Here is a 12138-nt window from a genome sequence, read left to right on the forward strand (position 1 = left end):
CCTCTGAGGATGCCTGCCATAGATGTGGGCGAAACGTCAGGAGAGAATGCTTCTGGAACATGGCCACACAGCCCGAAAGACATACAACAACCCTGTGATTCTGGCCATGAAAGCCTTCGACAACACAGATTTTAACTTATATTGCTAGGAGCCCCCGGTGGCCAAGGGGATAAAAGCCTCGTAACTTGAAGGTTGGGTTGCTGACCTGAAAGCTGCCAGGTTCGAATCCCACCCGGGGAGAGTGCGGATGAGCTCCCTCTATCAGCTCCAGCTCCATGCGGGGACATGAGAGAAGCCTCCCACAAGGATGGTAAAACATCAAAAACATCCGGGCGTCCCCTGGGCAACGTCCTTGCAGATGGCCAATTCTCTCACTCCAGAAGCAACTCCGGTTGCTCCTGATATGAAATAATAATAATAACTTATATTGCTGCTATAGTCCCCCCCCCCACCTTTGAAGTTGACTGAATTGCATTGGTGGTTGTTTGATATTATTACTATTGATATTACAGTAGAGTCTCACTTATCCAACATAAACAGGCCGGCAGAATGTTGGATAAGCGAATATGTTGGATAATAAGGAGGGATTAAGGAAAAGCCTATTAAACATCAAAATAGGTCATGATTTTACAAATTAAGCACCAAAACATCATGTTATACAACAAATTTGACAGAAAACATAGTTCAATACGCAGTAATGCTATGTAGTAATTACTGTATTTACGAATTTAGCACCAAAATATCATGATATATTGAAAATATTGACTACAAAAATGCGTTGGATAATCCAGAACGTTGGATAAGTGAGTGTTGGATAAGTGAGACTCTACTGTATTACTGTTGTATAAACCTTTGTTTTAACTTCTGTTTTATCATCTTCTTGTGTTTTAAACTGTGTGTATTGTTTATGTATTTGCTTTGTTTCTTTTGTAACATTGTCCCCACGGGGAGATGGTGGCGGGGTATAAATAAAGTTTATTATTATTATTATTATTATTATTATTATTATTATTATTATTATTATGGTCCCTCATACTGCTGGGGGGTGGGATATACTGTATATACTCAAGTATAAGCCTAGCTTTTCAGCCCTTTTTTTAAGACTGAAAAAGCCCCCCTCGGCTTATATTCGGGTCAGGGTCCTAGTTGGCTTATATTTGGGTCATAGAATCATAGAATCATAGAATAGTAGAGTTGGAAGCTTATACTCAAGAATATATGGTACATTTATTATTTTTCTCTATTATTATTGGTATTATTACATTTATTATTTTTCTCTATTATTGTTGCTACTATTACATTCATTTTACTCTATTTTATTATTAATAGTACATTTATTATTTAACTCTGATATTATTATTATTATTATTGCATTTATGATTTTACTCTATTTATTATTACACGTATTATTTTCCTGTATTTATTATTATTATTATTATTACATGTATTATTTTGCTCTATTATTATTAAAAGGATACATAAGCACATTTACATTGAAGAAGATGAGAATCATGATTTGATCAGAGTTGGACAGTCTTATCTTAAATTAGAGCTTTATGTAAATATTCAAAAACATTTAACCTACTGATGCCTCAATTAATGTAATTTTATTGGTATCTATTTTTATTTCTGAAATTTACCACCCTCGGCTTATATTGGAGTCAATGCTTTCCCAGTTTTTTTGTGGTAAAATTAGGTGCCTTGGCTTATATTCGGGTCGGCTTATACTCAAGTATATACGGTAACCCAAATAACTAACCCATGTCAGATATCGCTCTCGCTAGCTCCAAAGACAGAAAAGAAAGCATAAGATGTGCATTGATTCTCTCTTGATTCTGGTGTCCACATTGCTGTACTTATTATATTCATAATCTATTTTATGAAGGTGCCAAAGGCTCCTGAGCAAGACGACACATTAGATAACACATGGGCTTCTTCCAACATCTTGGAAAGAAGGAACGAGTTGCCTCCTGAGGATAATTTTGAGGATCTCCAATATTTCCCTAATTTCTACGAACTACTGAAAAGCCTTAACTCTGGTGAGTTTCATGACAAGCTTTGTCAAAACATTGGAGAGCATTTCCAAATGCTCAGGCATCTCAGATTTCAAAATGTGCATGTCTGGCTGATGGAGGATATTTGGGGATTTGGCGTCCGCAAAAAAAGTAACTTCCTCAAACTCTTGAGTGGTGCTGACATGTCATTTCAGATGTGAATTTACTCCAATTTATTCAGAAAATGTAGGGAGCTCTCCAAAGTGCTGAACTCTGTCCTTATAGTAAAGGTAAAGGTTTACCGACTCTGGGGCTTGGTGCTCATCTCCATTTCTAAGCCGAAGAGCCGGCGTTGTCCATAGACACCTCCAAGGTCATGTGGTCATTGGCATGACCGCATGGAGCGCTGTTACCTTCCCGCTAGAGCGGTACCTATTGATCTACTCACATTTGCATGTTTTCGAACTGCTAGGTTGGCAGAAGCTGGGGCTAATAGTAGGTGCTCACTCTGCTCCCTAGATTAGAACCGCCGACCTTTGGGTCCGCAAGTTCAGCAGCTCAGCAGTTTAACCAGCTGTGCCATCGAGAGCTCCGATAACTTCTAGAACAAGGATTTAGGCTGCAATGAGCCTGAGATGTCTAAATATAATATATAATACTCATACTATACTAATATTATATTATATTGTATATATGTATAATATTGATAATAATATGATGTAATACAATGTAATAATAATAATAATACACTATTATAATTTTATATTTATATAACATGCAATATTACTAATAATATTGCAATATAGTTGTACTCAGGATTCGAACTGCCAACCTTTATCCCAGTACAGTAGAGTCTCACTTATCCAACATAAACAGGCCGGCAGATTGTTGGATAAGCGAATATGTTGGATAATAAGGAGAGATTAAGGAAAGACCTATAAAACATCAAATTAGGTTATGATTTTACAAATTAAGCACCAAAACATCATGTTTTACAACAAATTTGACAGAAAAAGTAGTTCAATACGCAGTAATGCTATGTAGTAATTACTGTATTTACAAATTTAGCACCAAAATATCATGATGTATTGAAAACATTGACTAAAAAAATGTGTTGGATAATCCAGAACGTTGGATAAGTAAGTGTTGGATAAGTGAGACTCTACTGTATCTTGTGTCCCTAATTTGAGCGAATGTTTTGTTCATCACAACAGAGAAAGAAGCCAAGGAAAAAGAAACGCTGATAACGATCATGAAGACTTTAATCGACTTTGTGAAGATGATGGTTAAATACGGAACCATCACGCCGGAGGAAGGCGTTTCATACTTAGGTAAGAGTGCATTTGCAACTCCTTGTAACCATATTTTGTGTCGCTGTGCTGTGAATACGTTGTCATGTCTTCATCGTCAGGACTGGTTCCTGTCAAAGCTGCTACTTTGGGTGACAACTTATTTTAAACAGTGTTGAGTGCCATTTGTTTATTTTTGATCTTCGTGTGAAGCTGCCTAATGCAAATTGTGGAGCATAAAGAGATGCATACTATAAACTAGAAGCGTGGGTGGGATATTCCTTTTTAGTGGCTATATACAGATATAGGCAAACTTTGGCTCTCCAGGTGTTTTGGACTTCAACTCCCACAATTCCTAACAGCGTGCATTAATGTCTGCATAGTTCAATGAGCTTGCAAGGATTGAAACTCTCTTGGTAACTCTTAAGGTAAAGGTAAAGGTTTCCCCTGATGCTAAGTCCAGTCATGTCTGACTCTGGGGGTTGGTGCTCATGTCCATTTCTAAGCCGAAGAGCCGGCGTTGTCCGTAGACACCTCCAAGGTCATTGGCTGGCATGACCGCATGGAGCACTGTTACCTTTTCACTGGAGCAGTACTTATTGATCTAGTCACGTTTGCATGTTTTCTAACTGCTAGGTTGGCAGATGCTGGGTCTAATAGCAGGTGCTCACTCCGCTCGTGGGATTCGAGTTCAGCAGCTCAGTGCTTTAACACGCTGCACCACCGGAGGCTCCCATTGCATAAATATTTATTCCTTAGCGACATTTATATTCCACCCTTCTCACCCCAAAGGGGACTCAGGGTGGTTTAGAAGTTATATGTATGTAGGTAAAGGTAAAGGTTTTCCCCTGACATTAAGTCCAGTTATGTCCGACTCTGGGGGTTGGTGCTCATCTCCATTTCTAGGCCGAAGAGCCGGTGTTGTCCATAGACATCTTCAAGGTCATGTGGCCAGCATGACTGCATGGAGCGCCGTTACCTTCCCGCCGGAGCGGTACCTATTGATCTACTCACATTGGCATGTTTTCGAACTGCTAGGTTGGCAGGAGCTGGGGCTAACAGCGGGCGCTCATTCCGCTCCCGGGATTTGAACCTGGGACCTTTTGGTCTGCAAGTTCAGTAGCTCAGTGCTTTAACACACTGTGCTACCAGTACATACAATCTATTAGATTATTAACTTACACAATATAAGCATTATATATTACTATATTGTGCTATACCACTATATTGCAATATTATTAGTAATATTACATGTCTTATAAATAGGTAAAGGTAAAGGTTTCCCCTGACATTAAGTCCAATCATGTCTGACTCTGGGGGTTGGTGCTCATGTCCATTTCTAAGCCGAAGAGCCGGTGTTGTCCGTAGACACCTCCAAGGTCATGTGGCCGGCATGACTGCATGGAGTGCCGTTACCTTCCCGTCAGAGCAGTACCTATTGATCTACTCACATTTGCATGTTTTCGAAATGCTAGGTTGGCAGGAGCTGGAGCTAACAGCAGCCGCTCACGCCGCTCCCGGGATTTGAACCTGGGACCTTTCCGTCTCCAGCTTAGTGCTTTAACTCACTTCACCACTGAGGCAAAGTGTGAATAATAATAATGTATTATTATTATTATTATTATTATTATTATTATTATTATTATGTATTACATTATAATATTATTATCAATATTATATGTATATGCAATATATTATATTATTAGTATAGCATAATATGAGTATTATATATTATTATATTGTTATATTGACACAGGAGACATGGTGGAATGATAAGTTTAAAACGGATAAAATAAAGGATCACAAGCTGCTAAATAGATTTAGACCACAAACGGGCAACAGCAACTGCAATGTCTGTAGCTTTAAACAGATCTTCTTTATGTAATATTCTTACTGTGATGTTTCATTCACACATAGAAATTATTTGTAACGGTGGGGTGCAGCTATGTGTGCGAAGCTTCTCTAAAGAAATCTCAGCCACAGCTGTGGCCCAGCTCCATTCTTCCTCTTTGGACCAATATTATATTCCATCCTTGGAGCCGCCGACTGTAGCAGAAAGTGCTTCGCTTCACTTCACTGATGCCCTATTTTTAGCCTCACCGTGGAGAAGAGACTATTTTTTTTGCCCTTCAAAACAGTGATCTGATATCCTCCAGAGTTTTCAAAAGCCATGAGGATATCAGCTTAATGGAGCAGAGGTGGGGAGCGCAGTGCTTTGTTGTCAAGGTTGCTACGATTCGTAGAAAAGGTTTAATGCATGCCGTCGCTCCGGAGCACATTTGCTGCCATCTGGGAAGAAGACACACAGAGAGACTGCCCAGGAAATCAAAGGGCGGCTGTTTGAGAAGAAATCCAGGAAAAAAAGTGCATCATTTGACATTATTTAGGGAAATTACTAACTGGGTCTAATAGTTGATGAATTTGGGGGAGACTCTAAATCAGGCATGGGCAAACCTCGGTCCTCGGGGTGTTTTGGACCTTGATCTGGAGCAGCTCCTGCTGCTGACGGAGTTATACAAGAGTCCCTGGCCTTAAAATACTTCAGCTTTTATGGCTGAAGCGTCAAGACTGAATTATGCATCCCGAGCAATAAATGATTTATCAACGCAAGCCACATGCTTCAGGGGGAAAGGGGAAGGTCCTAATTTGCCAATCTGCAGAGACGGGAAGTTTCAAGCATGTCTTGGCAACGGCTAGCCGGGGATTTGCAAGCTTGGCATGATGTCATCCTTGCAGGATCTGACTTGCGCATCCTTCAGGTCTCTCAATAAGCCCAGAGCTATTCCCGATAAAGGCAAGAAAGATGGCAACCAGGCACTTCACTTTGCAGCCAGAAACTCCTCCTCCAAAGCATTCAAGAATTCCTTGGTGCCTATATTTATTTATTTATTTATTTATTTACATCATTTATATTCCGCCCTTCTCACCCCGAAGGGGACTCAGGGCGGATCACATTACACATATTAGGCAAACATTCAATGCCTTTTTAACATAGGACAAAGACAAACAAACATAGCTCCGAGCGGGCCTCGAACTTATGACCTCCTGGTCAGTGACTCATTGCTCTCCCGTCTGCGCCACAGCCCCGGGCCTATAGACCTATAGTGCCTTCGAGTCATCATCAACTTATGGTAACCCCATATATTTCATAGGATTTTCTTAGACAAGGAATTCTCAGAGGTAGTTTTGTCTGTTTCTCCCTCAGAAATATAGCCACAGCACTTGCTAGTCAGCGATAGTCTCCCATCCAAATATTATCCAGTGTTGATGCTTCTAAGCTTCCAAGATCAGTTAGGATCTACCGTGTTTCCCCGAAAATAAGACAGTGTCTTATATTAATTTTTTGCTCCCAAAGATGCTCTAGGTCTTATTTTCAGGGGATGTCATATTTTTCCATGAAGAAGAATTCACATTTATTGTTGAACAAAAAAATTGAACATTTATTATATACTGTACAGTGGTTGTCATCACAAACCAGCATAACCAGACAAACTGTGAATCTTATCAATAATTTCTTGTTACTACCAATATTTCCATGTACAGCACTTTATGGTACGTACGTTTACCGATCCTGCATGCAATAAATGTTCTGGTGTTCTGTTTGGCGGGCATGTTTCCAAACAAAAACTTTGCAAGGTCTTACTTTCGGGGGAGGCCTTATATTTAGCAATTTAGCAAAACCTCTACTAGGTCTTATTTTCAGGGGATGTCTTATTTTAGGGGAAACAGGGTATGTGTCAAACTCTCTGTTATGGTCTCACTAGGATTTCCTCTTTGTCCTTGTTCCATACTTAGGAATGAGGCCCTTAACGTCAGGGGAAAACCTTTACATTTACTTAACCAATGTATCTGGTCTAATAACCTCCATGTGGTCCTTTCATGGTGTTCCAAGGTGGGCTCTTAACGTGGATTCTTCCACTCACTATTTGTGTCCTATTCATCTTGCAGTACAACGTACTGGAACAGGGACTTGGTCTCTAGTAAGCGATTAAGATCCTTTCACTTTACAAAAGTTTTGTTCTGGGAGAAAAGGGCTAAGGTCAGCATAGTTGCCTTCATGTTGAAGCTCCCCTCAAGGGCACGGTTATGGGGAGAGGTCTCTTATGTATTTCAAGCTGAGCGCATCCTGCCAATTAGGAAGCAATGACTGGATTCATAGCCAAGTGGGTGGAATTATGACTTCAGAAATAGAATCAGGTCGCAACGCTCTCCTATTCACATCTACCCATCTGGAGCAGAGGAAAGAGGGGACGAGTGCGGAATCCATTGTTCTATTTTCAAAGCAATTTTGTTGCTTGAAGAGTTCGTTTCCACAATGTATCTTTCATCCGCTCCAACTCTGAACTTTGCATTTATTCTTGATTATCTCTTTTATTAAATGCCAGTCCACCCTCTCAATAGTGTTCAGGGGATTGTTCCCACATCCGCCGGCCCGTTTATTTTTACCTACCCATCATTTCATATTGAAATAACCCATGCCTTGGTGCCAGGCACTCAATGGGCAGTGATTTGAAAGAATGAGATTCAAAGGGACATCGCTATTTGTGTCCTTAAAATAGAGCAACAAGGACCTGGCAGCAGAAAATGTAGAAAAAAATAATCACAAGTCCTCAAATCCCTCAGATATTTTTGGAGATGGCAACCTTCTCAAACCTCCTCTATTTAATGTTTTGTCTGCTTTATAATGTGCCGGTTTATTTCCTGAAGTTATTTCTTTTTTGGTTGTTTTCTTAGCTCTATGTACTTCAGGCAGTGGGAATGGCTGCAGATCACATGACTGGTTCAGTGATGGCTTAGAATGCAGTTTAAAAGGATGACAGTTGAGGAGTGACAGTTGAGGCTTGAGTCTGTTTGAGTACAGAAGCCAGTGTTAGAAGTTAGAAGTCAGTTGAGGCTTGAGTTTGTTTGAGTACAGAAGCCAATGTTAGAAGTTAGAAGTCAGTTGAGGCTTGAGTCTGTTTGAGTACAGAAGCCAGAGTTAGAAGTTAGAAGTCAGTTGAGGCTTGAGTCTGTTTGGTACAGAAGCCAATGTTAGAAGTCAATTGAAGCTTGGGTCTGTTTGAGTACAGAAGCCAGTGCTAGAAGTTAGAAGTCAGTTGAGGCTTGAGTCTGTTTGGGGTCAGAAGCCAGTGCTAGAAGTTAGAAGTCAGTTGAAGCTTGAATCTGTTTGAGTACAGAAGCCAATGTTAGAAGTTAGAAGTCAGTTGAGGTTTGAGTCTGTTTGAGTACAGAAGCCAGTGTTAGAAGTTAGAAGACAGTTGAGGCTTGAGTCTGTTTGGGGTCAGAAGCCAGTGCTAGAAGTTAGAAGTCAGTTGAGGCTTGAGTCTGTTTGGGGTCAGAAGCCAGTGCTAGAAGTTAGAAGTCAGTTGAGGCTTGAGTCTGTTTGGGGTCAGAAGCCAGTGCTAGAAGTTAGAAGTCAGTTGAAGCTTGAATCTGTTTGAGTACAGAAGCCAATGTTAGAAGTTAGAAGTCAGTTGAGGTTTGAGTCTGTTTGAGTACAGAAGCCAGTGTTAGAAGTTAGAAGACAGTTGAGGCTTGAGTCTGTTTGGGGTCAGAAGCCAGTGCTAGAAGTTAGAAGTCAGTTGAGGCTTGAGTCTGTTTGAGTACATAAGCCAATGTTAGAAGTTAGAAGTCAGTTGAGGTTTGAGTCTGTTTGGGGTCAGAAGCCAATGTTAGAAGTCAATTGAAGCTTGGGTCTGTTTGAGTACAGAAGCCAGTGTTAGAAGTTAGAAGTCAGTTGAAGCTTGGGTCTGTTTGAGTACAGAATCCATGTTAGAAGTTAGAAGTCAGTTGAGGCTTGGGTCTGTTTGAGTACAGAAGCTATGTTAGAAGTTAGAAGTCAGTTGAGGTTTGAGTTCCTTGGAACTGTTATAAAGAGAGCTGTACAAGAAATTGTACCTGTACATTTAACTACATGAAGTTGTGAGTAAAACAAACAAGTTATGACTTGTCCAAGGTCATACCATGGGTTGTCATGGCTAAATGGGAAATGTGAGGGTTGTCATTTGACACACAAACCATGCTATCTTTCTGCTGAAATTTAAAAGTGGAGTATGTTCTTTTTGGAAGCACCGATAACATAATTCAGTGACAATCATTTCCCATTCATTTACTATAGTAAGGCTGGAAGGAGTGGGAGAAACGTAACAGCAGACCGGGGAGTGTGTTTTCCCTATGGCAGCTGCTCCCAATCTGGCACCCTCTGAATGTGCCAAGCTAGAACTTCCATCATCCCCAGCAGGCAGAGCCCATGATTCACCGACACCTCCAAGACCAGCAAGTCAGAGGAGTCTGCCCTTCAGAATAGTTGCCTGCCGCCCATGTTTCCATTTGCTTTGCTTCCAAATTATACTGACAAGTGAGCAAGTGTGGGCTGCGGGGAGAAAGGTTGCCTTTCAGCCATAAGTTGCTTATGCAAAGAAGCGCTGCCTTTTGGGGGAAATGCTCTGGAATTGCCTACAGAGCAACAATGCCAAGAAAAAGCCAGATCTCTACTGTTTATTACATTAAATGCCTGGGTGGGTGGATATCTCCAGATCTTGCAACAAAGCTGGTGGCCATTTCCATAATAAGGCTGAGCGTTCGCTTTCCAACGCTTTTCGCCCGGGAACTCCCCTGAGTTTTGGGTTTTATTTTTAAACAAGATGAAACTGCAAAGCCTTGCAAAACAATTCATCCTGAGTGCGGTTGTTTTGCCAAACTGACTTATGGAAACGATTGTACTGTTAAGGACACTCTTCAAAGATTTCAGTTATGGGCTAAATATCCTAAAAGGTATCACATCCTGTTCAGACTTGGAAAAGCTAAGCAAGGCCAGCTCTGGTTAGTATTCAAATGGGATACCAGGTGCTTAAGAACCCAAAAGACAACAGATTCCACTTAATCTTGGAAGCTAAGCCAGACCAGCCCTGGTTAGTAAACCAATGGCAAGAACTCGTTGTCGTCTTGTTTCCATCTTATGATGTCCCAGCTGGACTTTGCCACCCATCCCGTCGCATCCCATACACTCCAAAGCATCCAAGAACTGGGCCCCTTCGCTGCTGTCATCTTGTTGTTGATGTTGTTGCTGCTGTTGCTAATGTTGATATTGTTGCAATGTGTTTGTTTGTTTATGTTTTTGGATGGAAGACCACCGGTGGATGCCAAATGCTGTAGGCTATATTTCAGAGGAAGGAATTGGCAAAAACACTTCCAAATATTCTTTGACTAAGAAACACCTATGAGATTTATGAGGTTGCCATAAGTCAGCAGGTGATTTAAAGGCACAGAGGCACACATTATACACATATACTTCAGTAAACAATACAGATAAGTTCCCAGGCATTGCATATTTGAAAGAAAATTTGGCACAGAGACACAAATAACATTGAAACTATAAGGATAGGTTCCTACATAATTTAAAAAACAGTAGAATATCTTTCTGTAGACTTTTCGTTTAAACCTAACAGTATAACGTATATACTCGAAGATAAGCTGAGTTTTTCAGCCCTTTTTATGAGCTGAAAAAGCCTCCCTCGGCTTATAATGGGGTAAAGGTCAAGCCCGCAGCGGAGCCTGGAGGCCGTTGCTTGCAATATATGGTATATTTCTCTCCTCCCTTATCAGTGTGTTTGTTTTTCCAAAGCCTCCCTTGCTCTTAACCAAGGGAATGTTTTGAAAAGGAAAATAAGCCCTTGCAAGTCAGGAAGAAGAACCCATTAATCTTATAAAAGCATTTGTCCCTGAAATATTTGTTAATTTCTGCTACAAATATGTAGGCACTTCCCCTTGCAAGCCTTTGTAATCCCTAAGTACAGTAGAGTCTCACTTATCCAAGCCTCGCTTATCCAAGCCTTTGGATTATCCAAGCCATTTTTGTAGTCAATGTTTTCAATATATCATGATATTTTGGTGCTAAATTCGTAAATACAGTAATTACAACATAACATTACTGCGTATTGAACTACTTTTTCTGACCAATTTGTTGTATAACATGATGTTTTGGTGCTTCATTTGTAAAATCATAACCTAATTTGATGTTTAATAGGCTTTTCCTTAATCCCTCCTTATTATCCAAGATATTCGCTTATTCAAGCTTCTGCTGGCCCATTTAGCTTGGATAAGTGAGACTCTACTGTACCTAAATATTTGTTTCACTCTCTATATATAAATTTTATATATTAATTTCCCCTCATATGTTTGCAAGTCTTTGCAAATCCTATATACATATAGATATCTAGAGATTTCATATAACTGTATGTATCTATATGTATACATTATTTTTGTATATGAATTTTTGCCTCACATGTTTGCAAGTCTTTGCAAATCCTATGCAGATATAATTATCTATATATAGAGAGATGTCTAGCTAGATATATATGAATATAGATATATAGGGCTTGGAAATACTACAGGGGAAATGCGCACACACACACATATAGAGATTTCTAGATAGATGTGGGAGGGAAATGCACATATATAGAGAGGATTTGAAAACATTTCAGGGGAAAATGCATATGTGAAATTAGTATATATAATTATAGATCTATATCTAGCTCTGCATTGTTTATATAGGCATTAAATGTTGCCTGTTACTATGTTGGAAGCCGGCCTGAGTCCCCATGGGGAGATAGATAGTTTGAAGTTTTATTGTTGTTGTTGTTGAGTTATTGTTAATACCATATTGTTTTTGTTTACCCTACTTTTCCACTTACAGAGCTAGTTTACTGTTTTTTCTTTGAAATCTGGTAAATATTCAAAAATATTTAACTTGCTGGTGCCTCAGTTAATGTAATTTTATTGGTATCTATTTTTATTTTGAAATTTACCGTTAGCTGCTGCTGCATTTCCCACCCTCGGCTTATACTCGAGTCAAT

General features: G+C 39.9%; 1 protein-coding gene across 3 annotated transcripts in view; it reads left to right on the forward strand.

Moving 5' to 3' along the window:
- scg3 (secretogranin III) overlaps nucleotides 1-12138 on the forward strand; it is a 47237-nt gene that overhangs the window by 15246 nt on the left and 19853 nt on the right. For all 3 annotated transcript variants that reach the window (XM_008118498.2, XM_008118497.3, XM_008118499.3), the window contains 2 exons: nucleotides 1886-2039; nucleotides 3209-3325. In XM_008118498.2, the coding sequence (XP_008116705.1) occupies nucleotides 1886-2039; nucleotides 3209-3325 (271 nt within the window). The remainder of the gene's footprint in view (nucleotides 1-1885; nucleotides 2040-3208; nucleotides 3326-12138) is intronic.

Source organism: Anolis carolinensis, unplaced genomic scaffold, assembly GCF_035594765.1.
Source record: "Anolis carolinensis isolate JA03-04 unplaced genomic scaffold, rAnoCar3.1.pri scaffold_11, whole genome shotgun sequence".
Taxonomy (NCBI): Eukaryota; Metazoa; Chordata; class Lepidosauria; order Squamata; family Dactyloidae; genus Anolis; species Anolis carolinensis.